Source organism: Anthonomus grandis, chromosome 8 (genome assembly GCF_022605725.1).
Source record: "Anthonomus grandis grandis chromosome 8, icAntGran1.3, whole genome shotgun sequence".
NCBI classification, from domain to species: Eukaryota; Metazoa; Arthropoda; class Insecta; order Coleoptera; family Curculionidae; genus Anthonomus; species Anthonomus grandis.
Genome location: NC_065553.1, coordinates 28,694,776 through 28,711,745, shown reverse-complemented (window position 1 = coordinate 28,711,745; position 16,970 = coordinate 28,694,776). Strand labels below are relative to the sequence as shown.

General features: G+C 35.9%; 2 protein-coding genes across 2 annotated transcripts in view; both read left to right on the top strand.

The window, feature by feature from the left end:
• The window catches only part of LOC126739391 (low-density lipoprotein receptor-related protein 2), a 392,746-nt gene that overhangs the window by 126,213 nt on the left and 249,563 nt on the right, over window positions 1-16,970 (top strand). The window contains exon 4 of the mRNA XM_050445052.1: window positions 4,330-4,504. Within this exon, the coding sequence (XP_050301009.1) occupies window positions 4,330-4,504 (175 nt within the window). The remainder of the gene's footprint in view (window positions 1-4,329; window positions 4,505-16,970) is intronic.
• LOC126739422 (uncharacterized) lies at window positions 6,312-8,975 on the top strand. Its single transcript, XM_050445104.1, has 2 exons — window positions 6,312-6,686; window positions 7,539-8,975. Exons 1-2 carry the CDS (start codon window positions 6,607-6,609, stop codon window positions 8,422-8,424), a joined length of 966 nt encoding a protein of 321 aa, XP_050301061.1. The 5' UTR covers window positions 6,312-6,606; the 3' UTR covers window positions 8,425-8,975.

Here is a 16,970-nt window from a genome sequence, read left to right as displayed (position 1 = left end):
CAGGCCCGAATACTCCAGCTCCCGTTCCTTTTTCGGTTTTAGAACCATCTGTGTACCATTTGATGGTGTTCGATTTAAGTGACTGGATGGCTATTCCATTTTTCCACTCACTTTTGCTCAATCAATTTTTGTAGTAGAGAAATTTCTCACAAACTGATATTCCTTTGTTATATCATCCTTGGGAAGATCGAACAGAGGAATAGATCTTGTTTGAGATGTCCAAGCTCTCTGGTCGATACTCTTGCTGTTCGTTCTATCCCTTGTTAGTCTAAGCATGGCCCCTTTAGCAGCGCCCTCTACCGCCAGATGAAGAGGTTCTAGGTTAACTATAACCTCCAGTGCTACTGTTGGGTATGTTTTCATAGCTCCTGTAATGCATACGCATGCGAGTCTTTGCACTTTATCAAGTTTAGGCCTTACTGTGCTATGTAACTTCGTTGAGTCTTACCACACCACTGCCTCGTAGATTATTATGGATTTTACCATCATGGTGTACATCCATCGCAGTATTTTTGGAGAACGTCCGTTTTTTCTCGCTAGATTTCTACAGATCATAGAAAGGGGCTTTATTATACTAGTGGCTTTATTTATTGTGATTTTTAGATATTTATTCCAACTAGTTTGCTTAAGTTTGCTATCCTGTGTCTCAGATATTTTACTTCATTTGATGTATGTACTAGTTGTCCGCCCAGGTAGATATCCCTGGTGGGTTGCATTTTCCTTTTTCCGTGAGAATGGTCCAATAGTAGTTTTTGCCCAATTGATGCTCAGCCCTACTGATGTACACTATTCTTCCATAATCCTTAGGCTTCTTTGTATCAGATCGTACAATATGCCCAAGAAGTTCATTCGACTACTAGACTCCATAGTAGTGGTGCGGTTACCCCTCCTTAGGGCGTCCCACGAGTAGTTCTGATGCTTGTGGTTTGTTCACCCACAGTTGTCTCAGCTGTACGTATGGCAAGCATTTGACAAATCCATCGAATTATGATTTTGTTCAAATTTCTCTTTTCTAGGGCATCTTTGACCGTTACATGTGACGTGTTATCAAATGCTCCAAGTATATCTAGAAAAGCACAGATGGCTATTTCTTTCTAATTCAGGCTTTTCTGGATAATTTGTGTTAGTTGATATAGTGCGATTTCTTTAGATCTGCCCGCTCTATATGCATGTTGACACGAATGTAGAGGTGCTCTCTCCAGAATGTCATTCCTGATGTGGTTGTCTACAATCTTTTTTATTCTTTTTGAAATGAACGATGTAATACTGATACGTCTAAAAGATTTAGGGTCAGTCCCATCCTTTTTTCCTATTATCGGTATGAGGGTAACTCTTGCCCTTTTCCAGCTGCAGGGGATGTTTCCCGACGCTAAGCTCGTTCTTGCTATTCTGCCTAGGTGAGGCAGAATTTTCCATTTTGTAGGAGAGCAGGGAAAATTCCGTTCACTCCCGGGTATTTGTACAATTGAAAAGTGTTTATTGCCCACTTTATCCTTTCTGCTGTAAAGACAGTTCTTGCAATTTCCCAGTCCTCTTTTTTGGGATTGGTGTAATTTATTGGAACCGTTTCTATAGGTTCGCACCCTGGAAAGTGTGTTTGAAGTAGAAGGATGGCCTGCTCCTCTTCTATCTTCGTGTAGGTACCATTTGGCTTTGTAAGGGCCATAATTGGGTATGTGCCTCCCTTAGCCATTGCTTTATGCAATCTAGCAGCAGTTGGAGTGTCAGAAATTTCCTCACAGAATGTTCTGAAGTGCTGTCTTTTGATTTTCCTTATTTTTTGTTATATAGAGTAAGCACTTCGGTATATACCTGCCAGTTGCCGTCTCTTGTCGTTGTATTGAAAAGTTGACGCACTTTCGATCATAGTTTTGTCAGGTGCGTGTTCCACCATGGTGCGTCTTTGACGGGTCTTTCACTAGTCACTGGGCAGCATGAGTTAAAGGCCTCATTCATTGCACGTGTGATAGCTTGTGAGTCCTGTTCTAGGTCTAAATGGTGCCGTCTCCCATTTACGCTTAGATGGTTTAAGTTATTTTCCAGATTGTTGTTGTATAGTTCCCAGGCTATTTTTCTTGGGACTCTTCTCACGGATTGACTGTATTTAATAATATCTAACTTAAATTCAATAATCCTCTGGTCTGACAGGATGGTTCAGCTGAGACTCTGCAGTCCTTGATGTAATCTCTAATACTGGAGCTAACTAAGGCAATGTCTAATACTTCCGACCTTGATTTAGTTACGAATGTTGGTGTAATTCCCACATTTAGAACCTGTTTTTCTTGGGACCCTTCTCACGGATTGACTGTATTTAATAATATCTAACTTGAATTCAATACTCCTGTGGTCTGACAGGGATGGTTCAACTGATACTCTCCAGTCCTTGATGTGATCTCTAATACTGGAGCTAACTAAGGCAATATCTAATACTTCCGACTTTGATTTAGTTACGAATGTTGGTGTAATTCCCACATTTAGAACCTCAAAGTCAGTTGTCGTTAGGTATTCAAGCAGAAGTTCACTTCTAAAGTTTATATCTGTGCTTCCCCATGTGATATGGTGGGCATTTGCATCGCAGCCTAGAAGAAGTGGTAGACGCAGTCTGCTACAGTATTGGATCAGCCCCTGCACTTCTGCTGGTGGTGTCATCGGCCCATCTCCAGCAAAATATGCTTACGCAATTATTATGGTCTTATCGGTGTCCCCAATATCAAGATTTACGACAATGGGTGTTAAGTCCCGTGTCATGAATTCTAAAATACATATATAATTAATGTTGTTTCTTATAAGAATGCAGACTCTGGGTGATTCCTGCCTGATATCATATATTACTTTTGATGTTTTACTTCACAACCCCTTGATTTGCCCTCGATTAATCCAAGGTTCTTGAATCAAGACTAGTCTTAGATCTTGCTTAGCAAACATGCGCACAATCACATCGGAGGATGCCCGTTTGTATTGCAAATTTAGTTGTGCTAGTTTGCTGAAATTAAATGCTTTTGGTTTGGCAGAGTGAAATCCTCTTAAGGTTTTTATGGGCCATCGGATCCATCCCCTTGCTGGTCTCCACTAAGTTCCAAAAGCCTATTTTCTTCTTCGCTGCTTATGATCACATTTTTATCAGCGGAAGTGGACGGGTTGATATTGAGATCAAGGTGCATGCCCTCGGGCTCTTGTGCTTCAGTCGCTATAGATGTAACCTCATTGGTGACTGGTATGGAGGAGGAAGTGGCCGATGTGGATGGATCATGGTCCGTCCTCTTTTCTTTTGTTTCCTCTTGTTTTTTGAGTCAAAGGCCTGCAGGGACTTGCCCAAACCTGTAGTGGATGGTGTATCTCTTTGCCTTAATGCTCTCTGCAGACTTGGTGTCAATCGCAATAGTGAGCTTCTGGGCAGGGCCATTTTCTTTGGAACTTTCCTGGTTTTCGTAAGGATTTCTGATTTCTGGATGCTGAACCTCTATTCTAAAAGAGCTGTGCTGTCTTTCCTTTTGCTCCTTGGAAGAAAGATGCTGATGGTATGTGCTTTTGGGATATCATCTCCTCTTTTTGCTACCAACATTGGCCCTTTCCATTCCTTCAATTTGGATGCCATCTGAGCCAGCCATTCTGCTGTCTGCTCCGACTCGCAGTCCACAAGTATCATTCCCGTGCGGAAATGGATACCTGAGAATTGCAAACCTTTGTTGAGCTAATGATCATTTCTGATACAATAGCTTCCTTCGCATTCGTTAGTTGTTCGGAGCGAGTTGCCTCTTGAGGTATTATATAGGGAGCAATGAAACCCAAGCACATTAGTCTTATAAATATTGAACAATACAGTATTGGAGTTACACCATTGCCTGATTTCAGCCGACTTCGGGAGTTTCACATTCCTGCTTTAATATCATATGATTATGGTATGATCAATAGATCGTTAATTTACCACAGATACTCAGTTTGGCCATGTTTATATATAGGCGGAATAGCAGAGAACCTAAGACTGACCCCTAAGGGACTTCATGTTTTATATTGAAAGCTTTTGATATTTTTAATTGAACAACTTCAATTTGACTTCTCTCAGACAGGTATAAACAAAGCCAATCAAGTGCCACTCTTCTTAATGCTTGAGCTTCCTCAGCAGTACCTCATGACCAACGCATTCGAATGCTTTATCTAAGTTACAAAATACCGCCACTAAAGCTGTTTCGCGATCCATGTTTTCATAGAGGTCCTCCAATTTTTTTTTATAAGATGTTCATTATCTAATAACCATCACCTTGCCAACAGCTATGGCAAGAATGTTATATGTTAACTCAGGCTCTTGAGTAATTTTTCCTTTTTTCTTAGCTTACAGAAAATGCCAACCAGAAGACTTCCACTGTGGCCCAAAAGCTTCCGATCCCTGTGTACCAAAAGAAAAAAAATGCGACGGCTACCTGGATTGCAGAAGTGGAAAGGACGAGGATGGCTGCCCGGGAGTTTCTTGTCAGTTAAACGAGTTTAGATGCGCAAATGGGCAAAGGTAAAGGAATTTGAATTCTGTATTTAGATAGTTTTTTATGATACGATTATCAATTGTTTCAGGCAGGTTAGGCTAAATATGCTTAACTTGCCTATTGTTTCACAAAACAGGTATTTTAATAATGCATCTGACCTTGCATAAGAGAAACATTAATATTTTGTTAAAAGATCTGTTGTACAGATTAAATTTGATTTATGTTTTGACAAGCAGAATAGAGATTCAAATTTTGATGTTCAATTTTCTAGGATGTTCTAAAATATCTGCGAATATTCCAAGAACGATATAGTCATTACTATTGGTAATACAAATAGCTTATTAAGTTAATTACGAAACAAGTTGAAACTCTTCAAAGGAGTTCTAACTATGCAATAGATTTACTACAAATACAGTAAAATAAACTAATAAAAATTAAGATTGTTTTCACTCAAATATATCTGTTACACCTTTAATATATTCTACTTACTTATTCCGTGAATTTGAGGGTAAAATGACATCTTTTTAGCATGGATTCTTTCCAAAAATACCAACTTTTACTAACTTAACAACATTTTGTTTATACATGAAGCTATAAATATGAAGTTATAAATTGATGTAAGTAACACAGGCTCTTCTAGAGGAAGAGCCTTTGACAGAGTCAGACATTGTGTATCGCTTCTTGTGTTACCGCATGTGTTCGTCGGAGATAAGGCATTCAGGCTACATCCAAACATGATGAAACCATATCGACGGGAAGATGCAATTGGTGATAATAACAAATCTGTGTTTAATTACAGAATATGCCGAGCCCGCCGAACGTCAGAAAATGCATTTGCTATTCTTGCTCAAGTTTTTCGTATATTTTATACTCCCATCAATTTAAACCCTGAACGTATTCATGATCTGATTATCGTATGTTGTTGTCTTCTCAAGAATGTAGTTCCTCCAGTTTAATTAATTATTTTTTCAGTTTAGGCTTCAATATGTGGCATTTTAAGGGTGTCAGTCTGTTGTATAATGAAGTACTTCAGAAATTCCACAGGAATCTTGACCCCCCTCTCTTCAAGCAAATTTCTTTAATTTAAATCTATATACATTTATGTCTTTACTCAAAACAAAATTCTTTTTCAATATGACTACATTTATATCAATAATATAATGAAGAGATTTGAAAAACAAAAGGATTTGAGTGTACATTTTGGTAAAAATATGTCCCGGAATAGTCACATTCATCAGAGGGATTGCTCAAGAAGGAGACAGACTATCCTAATACTCTTTGTCAATTTCCTTTTGTTATAAATAGAAGCTGTTCTAGAGACTGAATATTCTGTGATACAAAGTATGTTTATGATCAGAATCTATGGTAAATAATTGCTTAGTCTTACTTAATTATTTACTAGAGACGAAAGTTCATTGAAGTTTTCAAACTAGTTCTCAACTGTAGTTTCATCGACAATATTGTTCATACTTAAGATTATTTAACTAGATATCTAATTGGAATTAGCTATTGATATCTTTAAATTGCATTTCTTTTTCTTTGTTAGGCATATTTGATTTTTTATTAGAATTGTACGCCTTCCTAACAGAAGGTCTTTTGGCCCTGGTATTCTATCTGTTTTTCTTAAAAAACTGTGTCTACTCTGAGTAAATTTTGTCTGTACTCTTGATTTGTACTCTGAGTAAATCTGTGCTTGACATCAGGTAAATTTGTCGATTATTGGAAGGTAAGTTTTTTCATACCAGTTCGCCATTTTATGGCGATAAAACTGACAGATTGTTTTTGGTACAATTTTCATGGCACTGCAAGCCATCGCTTAGGCCGGCGACACATTGGCGGTTGCGGCAGCGGTTGCATCCGCGCGGTTACAACCGCGATAGCGTTCACATTTTCCGCAAATTTCACGACAGTCAGTAGTATGGAGTTGACAGAAACAGTTGCCATAATTTACGCTCTTAAAATTAAGAAATCTAAACGAAAAAGAAGGTACTGGGTCCATCCGTTATACGAAAGGCGTTTGACAAATGGTCAGTTTCATTGCCTTTTTCATCGGTTGAGGGAATATCCCAAAAAGTTTTTTAATTATGACAGAATGAGCGTTACGTCTTTTGATGAATAAGTGACGTTGATGAGACCTCACTTGCAAAAGTCAAATAGTCACTTTAGAGATTGCATCACTGTGGAAGAAAGATTAACAGTCACTATAAGGTAAGTTAATTATATTTTATTCTTAGTTATGGAACAAAGTTAAACAAAATTTACAATACCGTTTACAAAAAGAAAAGAGGGAATTAAATCAAAGGTAAAATTTCACTGTAGTCGGACGATTGGGAATCGGTGGGTGAAAGTATAGGTTGTAATGAACGAGCTATGATGGTGATGGGTGAACGGAGAATGATGTAGAAGGAATAGTTTGGTGAAAAATTTGCTGAGAAACTGGCGGAATGTATGTTGCTGATTGGAAATGATTATGATAAGAGGGCTGACGATTTAAAACTCTTTGGAGAACTTGCAGTATTTCTACTCTCAAATTGATTTTCTGTTGCGGGTTCAAGGTTTTAACCATTTGTAACAACGATTTAAAGAAATTTAAATCGTCGTCATCTTCCAGAGGCTGTGGTGGCTGCCTGTTTTCTAGAAGTGTCAACAATTTGTCTTCAAACGATGCTTTTTTTCTGGAGATTGTGTTCGGCATTGCTGCTCTTTGGTTGAACTGCGGTGCTGGTGTGGCCTCTTCAGAACCATCTTCATTTCCTTCGGTATTTTCTGGGCTTTCTACCGCTTCCTGGGGCACGTTAGATTCGGTGCTGGAAAAAGAAAAATACATATCGTTATTTTCATCTGCCCTTGTGTTTGAGGAACCAGAAACTGCAGCATATCAAAAAAAACGTACTTCTTTTTTGATGCTGCTGAACCGCTTTTCGAATCACCTTTGAGATCCTTAATAAAACGGTATTTAATGTTTTTCCATTTCTTTTGAAGTTCTGTCCCTAAAAAAAATCTCATTAAACCAAGTAACTTATTTTCATACACAGACGTAAAAATAAAATGTTATTTTAGGTATCTCGCGACTGGAATGCATTTTGCTGCTTTGCAGTATTCATATTTAATGGGAAGAAGTACAATCGCAATGATCATTAATGAATCTTGTCGTGCAATATGGACTATATTACAACCACTAGAAATGCCCGAACCTACTGTTGAAAAATGGAAAGAAATAGCAGAGGAATTTGATCAGAAATCTAATTTCCCCCACTGCTTTGGGGCAGTCGATGGGAAACATATTCGTATAATGTCACCAGAACATAGCGGATCGGCATTTTTTAATTACAAGAAATATTTTTCGCTCGTACTTATGGCGATTTCTGATGCAAACTATTGCTTCACAGTAATAGATGTAGGAGCATACGGACAGGAGTCCGATTGCAATGTTTCTAGGCAAAGTACTGTTGGAAGAAAGTTGTATAACAGTGAGCTTATAATACCCAGTCCATCAGTTTTGGCAGATAATTCTGACCAACGTATTTATCCCTATGTATTGGTGGGCGATGAAGCTTTTGCTTTACATCAAAATTTATTAAGGCCATATCCAAGACGTAATCTGAACGAGAATAAAAGGATTTTCAATTACAGATTAACAAGAGCTAGGAGGTTCGTGGAATCTGCCTTTGGCATTCTGGCCAAAAAGTGGCGTGTGTTTCATACTAGCATATTAGTGAAACCAGATTTTGCAGCGCTGGTAATAAAAGCAGCTTGTGTCTTGCATAACTTTGTTCGAAAACGGGACGGATACAAATTTGAAGACACGTTAACTTGCTCCTTAAATGATATAGATGTACATGGGACTGGAGGACAACAACTACGAGGACAACATGTCAGAGTTCTTTTTACCGAGTATTTTGAATCGCCTGAAGGCAGTTTGAGTTGGCAAAATGCTATGATATAGATAAGTATTAGTGTATTGTGTTTATTTAATAGATAGGTATATTATTACCTTTGTAAACAATTATTATATTAAAACACTTTCTGTACATATATATGAAGTATTTTTCTTACCTTTTAATATTATTTCTTCCGGAGTCGACAAATTTTGATCCGAATACATTTCCTCCAAAACCTCCTGCCAAGCATTAATTTTTTTATCCCGATTTTTGTATTCCTTGTCAGAAACATCCCACAAACACGTCCGATTTTGCACCAAAATAATAAATTTTTCTGTGTCGAATATATCCATGGTTCAAAAATGATCTGATCTCGTTCTTGGCCATGCGGTTAATGTGAACACGTAGTCAAGAAACAACACGTTGAATTTCCGACCGCGAACCGCGCAACCGCGGTAAGATGCGGTTGAGAAGGTGATTGCGGCCATTTGGCGGCTAATGTATTGCCACTCCATATTAATCCATATATTTTACAGAATAGCGGTTGCAACCGCTGCCGCAACCGCTGCCGCAACCGCCAATGTGTCGCCGGCCTTAGTGATCATGAGCATGGTTTTTCTCAGGGTAGATCTACAATGACTAACTTGTTGAATTACCACTATATATTGATCCATACTTTTGAGAGATGTGTACAGGTTGATAGTGTGTATACAGATTTCTCAAAGGCCTGTGGTAGGGTTAGTCATGATCATCTGATCAGGAAGTTTAAGGCTATGGGCGTTGGTGATACATTAGTCGGCTTAAGTCATAGTTTTTTGACTAGTTAGGATAAATAATTATAAATTCTAATCGTATCGAAGTATCTCCAGGGGTGCCTCAGGATTCACCTATTGGCCCTGTCTTTTTTTACCTGGTTCATAAGAGATTTAAGTATTTTATTTATTTAAAGTTACAATTTCAGCACAAACCAAACCTAAGCATCTAACAAATTTAGAATTTTTCCATTTTGCAATGGTTTAGTAGGAATTAGAGCTACCATTTCTTCAGCTGATAAATATTTTAAATTTATCTTACTATCAGATATAGCATTTCTCAAGAAATGGTACCTTATGTCTATGTGCTTCGATCGATCATAGAATATTGGATTTCCAGCAAACTTTTAAGCACTTTGGTTATCATTTTAAATATCAACGCAATCCATTTCACTAGTGAATCCTTTTAAAACGTTTCCAAGATATATGCATGGCCTCCTTAGCTACCTAGTTTAGTGCTTCAGTTGTAGATAAATCTATTGTTTGTAACTCTTCCATGATATAGAACTCCCTGATTTTTTAAAAACGTACGAAGTAAAAAACTTCTTGTCTTGCATATTTAATCCCCAATTACCATCTGCAAAACAGGTAATGCATGAACTAACAGTAACAAATTTTTTGAACAAGCTTTTAATCCCCTAGAAACCTAAGTAATCTCTTAACACTCTTTCAGTGTATCTTCCCTTTCTTATAGTCAGTGGTTATACACATACGTGAATGCAGTCTTAATAATCTGGTTAATGTATGACTTCATGTCCTCATGATTTTCCAATCTGACTAATATGTAGTGTACGTTTTTACGAAACTAGGACAATTTTATACATAAACCCATTATATTCAACAGTCTTTTTAGAGATATCAATATCTCTTGCGTGGTCATTGCATCCTTAACATGTGGAAATAATGATGGATCAATTGTCAAGACAAGCTTAACCTTCGCTTTAGCGATAAGCGTTGTATCGGTTTTACTACCGTCGATGCATTTGCCTAAGCCTTCTAGCATAAATACGTTCTCAATTGCAAAAATTAGTTTATTGCTCTTTGGTTCGTTCCTCGCTTGAGTATACGTCTGTAATTTGTTCCCCTCATTACGATGTCATATTAAACGCATTGGGGCTATACAGAGAAGGTCTTGAGAAATGCTCTTACAATTCCTTGCTTATATAGAGCTGTAAGATAATATTTTCCGTAATTATCACATTGGCTATAATGCTATCAGTCTCCAATTTAATATAATGTTAAAAAATCTTGAATAGTTTATATCATTGTCGTACTATCTTAGAAGCAATTCCTTTTAACACCTGTCAAAGAAGGGATAACTTCCCTATGTTTCGTTTACCTTTTCATTTAGTTCCTTTCTGCAATTACTATCAGGACTTTGTTTTATTAATGAAAATAGTTTGGATCCATTTTCCAGCGGCCCTCAGTCATTTAGATCAAAATGGTCAATCTTGGGCTTTAACCTTGGTTGCTTGTAGTTATGTTTGTGTGAAGTTTTTACCTTTGTTAATTATTATTTGTTCTGATATAGGCTTTTGAGATTTTATTTTAATATTAATTTTTTTTCTAATATTATTTTTGTATTATTATATTATCTAGTATTTTGTATTATCTTATTGTAGGATTAGTTTAAATTTTTATTCTAATTTACTTAAAAAACTTATTTCTATTTCAAATAGTTTGAGAGTCACTAGTTTATCGACCGAATCACAAGAAACAGCCAAGTGCTGCGCGAAGCACGAGAATTCATTGAAGGCGTAGGAATTGAATAATGTGATTGGCCGGATACGAAAAGTCTGTTAAAGTCAATGTATGCGCGAAGGTGCGATGGTTTTAGTAGAGTTGAGCCTTAAAAGCTTTGGTGATTTACGAAACACTAAAAAAGCTTTTACTCCTCGACATATAGATGACGGTAAGAGTGCGAAATTATTTCCTCGAGATTACACGGGCTGTCAGGCAACTGATATGTCATATAAAATGCGGCCATTTTGTATAGTCCTTTACCATGAAGAGGCATTCTTTTTATTTTTGCCAGAAAACTAAGTTTCATTAATTAAATTTTGCCAAAAATCTCAACAAAATTGATCTGTTCTCATATTTTGCACAAAATTTTTCCAGGTGTTTAGTTTAGTGTGTCAGCTGTGATTAGTTTTCATTAAGGTGTACTGACACGTGGGATAAAAGAAAATTTCTAAAAAAGCAGTGAATTATATTTTTTTTAAGGAACTGAGAAGTAAACAATAAAAACTCGGTTGAATATAGACATTTGGCGACTTGGCATTTGCATAAGTAGGTATTGCAATAAACTTTTTTTGTGAAAATGGCAAGTGCGCATGTAAAAAACAAAAGTGAGAAATGGATCCTGAGACGAAGAAGCTGTTTTCACTAATTTTAAGCGCACGTTATACTAGTAGAGCGAAATTTAAATTTGGCGCCATAATCAAACTTTAAGTTACCCGCTATTATCACGTCAGAAACCTATTTTCAATTCCGGTTAGGACTACTCCTCGACAGTCAGAGGGCGCAACAGTCAATCGACGTTCAGTGTTCTATTGGCTCGTATGGAAGTTTGCTATCTAATAGCGAATTCTATTGGGGGAAAAATGTAGCAGGAGTGCGGAACCAGGTCAAAATTTACGAACCATTGGTGTAATTAGTGCAGGTTTTTGTAATCCATTGGGATACCAAGGTGGCGCTTTTTGCCGTGAGTGCACCCAGTTCCTATCCCTTAAGTAAGTAGAAAACATGGCGGTGATTATTTAGGGAATTTGAGAAATAATTGCATATGAACAGAACTAAATTTTAAGGAAACGAAACCTAAAACATAACCTCAACGAACAACAGCCAATTTTTGAATTTTCCCCTCAAAGCTAAATCCAAAAACCATTAGCAATGCAACAGTGCGGTTTTTTACCTGAACCGAACCAGTGTCGGTACCACTGCCGCCCTAGTGCCACAATTTTTTTCCAATGAATTTCGCTATAAGAAGTATTAATCTATGGTTGAGTTGGCCTTAAAGCACACAATATGTATGAAGCTTGTATGGTGAAAATTAAATTCGTAGATCGGCCATCTTGCTTGGCTAAATTGACAGTAGCTGACAGAAATGACGTTGTTGACAATGACTGATAGAACATCATTTGTCATATCATTTAGGTTTGTTTATCATTTGAATGTATGCTGGAAGCACGAACTTAATAAATATACCTGCTAGGTGGGCGCCATTTTGAGTGATTGTGTCCATTTGATGTTGGTCACTCTGACAAATTTCAGTGGTGCCAATCGTAGGGAAACAAAATAATTAAAGTGAAAACATCTTGTCGAACTTGCTTTGTCTTATTTATTTAATGTAACACGACGTTTCGGTTGGTAAGTATCTCCAACCGTTATCAAGTGTAAACTGACAGCAAACTACTATTCTATAGGCTTATATACTGGCTGAAGATCCCCTGATTCTGTGAAATGAAAACTGCCTCTACGAACTTCCTCTTCCGCCAGTGCTGTTCCTTGTGCAGAATCTTGGCTTCTGACCAATGGATATTGTGTCCATTATGCCACGCGTGCTCTGCTATTCCGGATTTGGAAACCTCTCCTCTTTGGGTCCAGCTGCGATGTTCTTTCGCTTCGCTTGAGGAGAGGTTCAATTCTACAACAGTTTACCAAAATACTGAGAGAATAAAAAATAAATGTTACATACTAAAAAAACAGTATCAAAGATAGGTAAAATATGGTATTAAGTATAAATCTAATACTTAAAGCATACAGCCTGGACATAAAAAATTTTCAGTATCTTCCTCAGTCAAACCAACACAATCCTCATGGACCCAAAAACCACAAGAAGCACATCGTCTCATATCTGCCCCATAGCCTTCATAGCAAATCACACAGTGCCATTCCTCGTTATGTTCTGATGTAATGGAAGACACAGATTCAGATGACGATTTAGCGGTATTCGGTAAGGCTGGAACGGGATCAAGTTGAGACTCCATCTCCTTTAAAAATACGGATCGCTTGACTTCAACTGCTTTGTAATTTATAGCTTTACGTCTTGGAGCAGATTTTTTTTTGACTGGATCTGTTGTTGGTAACACTCCCGCGAAGGAATTATTCAAAGGGATTAATTTTTTACGCAATTCACTTAAAGACAGATAGTCATCTGAGTCATATTCCGAATCATCGGCGGCGGCGGTCGTCTCCTGGTAAGGTCTCTCAGTTACAAGACTTGGAGCAAATGCTTCAATGGGAAGAACATCCTTCTCATAAGGGCATATCCCCGTAGCTCGAAAGCCGCTTGTAATATTTCCAATGGGCATTGCTTTCTGACATGTAGGTGTAAAAACTTCAGAAAATCTTTCCTTGTTTAAATCACGTGTAGGATGTTTATCCCAGTACTTTAATAATTCATCGTCCCAATAAGCTTCAAATGCTCGAAATATAGTTTTGTCAATATAGATTATTACAATCTAGTATACAAAGATAATTCATTCAGCAGTGAAATTTAGATTTTTTTTACAAAGAAGATTATTATACATTTTTATAGAATAAATATCATTTAGGCGAAGTTATATTTTATGTATGTAGTTTTTTTGGTCTTTATGTTTGGGTTGGCATGTTTTGTTTTTAAATTATTTTTAGTAATATAGATTATGTATTCTTTTAACTTGTGTAGATTTGGTACATGGATCTTAGTACTTATGTCATTATTCTTTAAGTATTTTGCGAAAAGATTATCTTAATTGTCTGCTAGCCGAACTATATACTTTATAAAAATGTTCCTTTTTTTTCGTGTCACAATGTTAAAGACTAGAATCTGCACTGCAGAAGTTTCAATTTGTTGGCCTTTTATTTGCATACATAGTTTGCATTTCACTTATAAGTATTTTATTTATTGCATTTTCGCAAATAAAAAACATTTATTATTATCCTCTATAATCTGTTTGTGTTAGTAAAATAGGAACATTATTAAACTAATGATGTCTTTACATGTATAATAAGGAAATAACACACAAATCTTTACAATATTTTCAATAATAAAAATACAAGATTTCTTAGTAAATGAAATTTGAATATTCCTGCCTTAATTTGGCCACGCCTTTCTACCATTTTGATTGGTTCAATTAGGTACGTCAAACTGTCAGTTAGTTACAATAGCTTCCGTTGCCAAGCGAGAGGCCGCTCAAAGATTTTTCGAAATTTAAATAATAAACGGGGTTTATTGCTACACAAAGAAAAAAAGAAGATAGAAAAGAAATTTAAATGTGCACTCTTGCACTGTTAAAAGTTCGGATCGCAACCACTTGCGCGCTAGCGTCGCTTTTTCCTAGATATTTGTTCATAACAGATGGCAGCACCAATACCGTGTGAATCACTTGTCACAGACACTTGACAGACTTGTTTGTTTACAGTAATAATAATCATCTGATTGTGATTTTATATATTACGTTTTGTTTACACTATTTACTGTATTTATGAGTGTTGTATCCTGGATATATTGGACTCCTATTTTACTAGGCATATGCAATTTCCCACTTTTTTATACTACCCTTGATATCTAGGTAAGATTTTTATTTTCTCCCACATGCTTAAAACTATCATTCTGTCTATTGAATTTTTCTATTTTTATTAAATTCATCATGTTTACCTCCCGTAAATTGTCTGTGTAAATTGAGACAGTAAAAGGCATTGGTTTTTTAAAAAATGACCAGGAGATGTACAATATTTAAATTTCCCTTATCAAACCTCCCAATTATACCAATTTAACCATGGACTAAATTTATAATCCCTACTATGTTTGTGATAATCATTTTGAAATCGCTTCTAAACTAGGAAACTCCAAGAGAGGACTGAAAAAGGCCGCAATACCTACCTACTCTTAATGTAAAAGGTTAGAAAGTTTTTCCCAAACATACAGTGTTTAATTAGTACTTCCATTTTTATTATGACTCTATTTTTAGAGAATTGATATTGAAATTGAGAAGATTTTTTTTTTAAATTTCTAATTGATGGTATATGCTCTACAACTTTGGAATATTAATTATATATAAACCATACTATAATATCTGTCTAAAATTTATATACCTCTATTAGTAGTAGTAGTTAATTTAAATCATATTAATATTTTAGAGTTACAAGTTAGAGTTTAGAGCTCAGCTGTCTGAAAATAACAGGGGATATGTAATTGATGGTCTTTATGTAACAGCTATTTATTTTACTTTTTATCTTTTTTAAAGAAACATTTAATTTTGAATAGGAATCTTCCAAATATTTCCAAGATTCTTAACTTTGTAGGTTCTAAAATCATAAAAAAATTAATAAGAGGCCTATAACTTAAAAAATGTTATAGTGAAGAATGCATCTATTGTTTTGTAATCTAGTTTATAATAGAGTTGATTAACCATTTATTTACTCTCATTTGTATGTTTCCAAAAAACTTTATTTTTAGTATGATTTGGTACAATATTATATTTTCAGGTATTGTATAGAATAGCCATTTTAAAAGTTTTGTGTTTTAAATGAAAATTTTGTATTATTAATTGTTCTAGTATTAATTTACTAAAATGGAAAGGATACAGTATTGGCCATAATAGTTGAAACTTTTGAAAATTTATTATATTATGTGTGCCTTTAAATTAGCATTTTATTTTCTTTTATAAAGTTGTACACGAAAAACTAGTGTTAATTAATTTAAATGTTGACAAAAATTCAGCACCAGTAGCAGTTCGGAATAAAAATTAAAAAAAAGCTGGACAAAATACTTGGAACTAAATGATTTTTATTCAAAAACAACATAAAACATAACTTATTGAAACCATAATATTATAATTAATATTTGTTATGGTAACCCTTAGCATTAATTACTGCCTGCATTCTTCTGGGCATTGATTCAATCAAATTTTCAATTATTTGTCTGTCAATGTGAGTGTGAGTCAGATGTTCCCATAAATTTTCAATTGGGTTTAAGTCTGGACTCTGGGCGGGCCACTTTAAAACTGTGATCTTTTCTTGGTCCAACCATTCTTTTACCAATTTTACTGGCATAGACTCAAATGTGTAAGGCTCCATTATATTTAGCAAAATATCCCGATACATAGATCGACCCATTTTCCCCACAATTTTATGTATTCCATGTTTAACCTTAGGTCGGATAAACTTTTTCTTGAGTCTTTTACCTTTTGGTCGTCTTACATAAAGTATTCCATCACTGGAAAACAGATTGAACTTATACTGAAAACTATTACAGAATAGCACTTTTTTCCAATCTTGTACAGTCCAGTTAAGATGATCCATTGCAAATTGTAGGCGTAACTTGACATTTTTCTTCTGCAGCAAAGGTTTTTTAGCAGGTCTGTAGCTGTTGTCCACTGAAGTCCACCAGAACACAATCGCCTTCTTATCGTTCTTGCAGAGATATTGGAAGACTCACCTTCATTTAATTTTTGTAAAATTTTGGAGGATGACAAAAATGGGTCATTCTGGGAAATATTTCAAATTCGCCTATCTATAAAGGCAGTCGTGGCTTTAGGTCTTCCAGTGCTTTTATCTGGTACCACATTTCCAAATATACGATATTTCTTAATTATCCGTGACACGGTGTTCTTAGGAACGTTTAGTCTTTGAGCAATATTACACTGCCTAACACCCTGATTGTAAAAATCTAAAATTCTTTGGCGAATGTCCCTGGAATAGGCCTTGCCTTTTCTCATGGTAACACAAAATAAAATAAATAAAAAGAACCCACTTGCACACTGGTGTGTCAAAGACTGCCTGTAAAATACATCTTTTATAAAAAGTTCCAAGCA

Coding starts and splice junctions, on each gene's coding strand:
- LOC126739422 (XM_050445104.1), top strand. CDS start 6,607: ATGAGACCTCACTTGCAAAAGTCAAATAGTCACTTTAGAGATTGCATC. Junction 6,687..7,538: donor AGATTAACAGTCACTATAAG/GTAAGTTAATTA, acceptor ATGTTATTTTAG/GTATCTCGCGACTGGAATGC.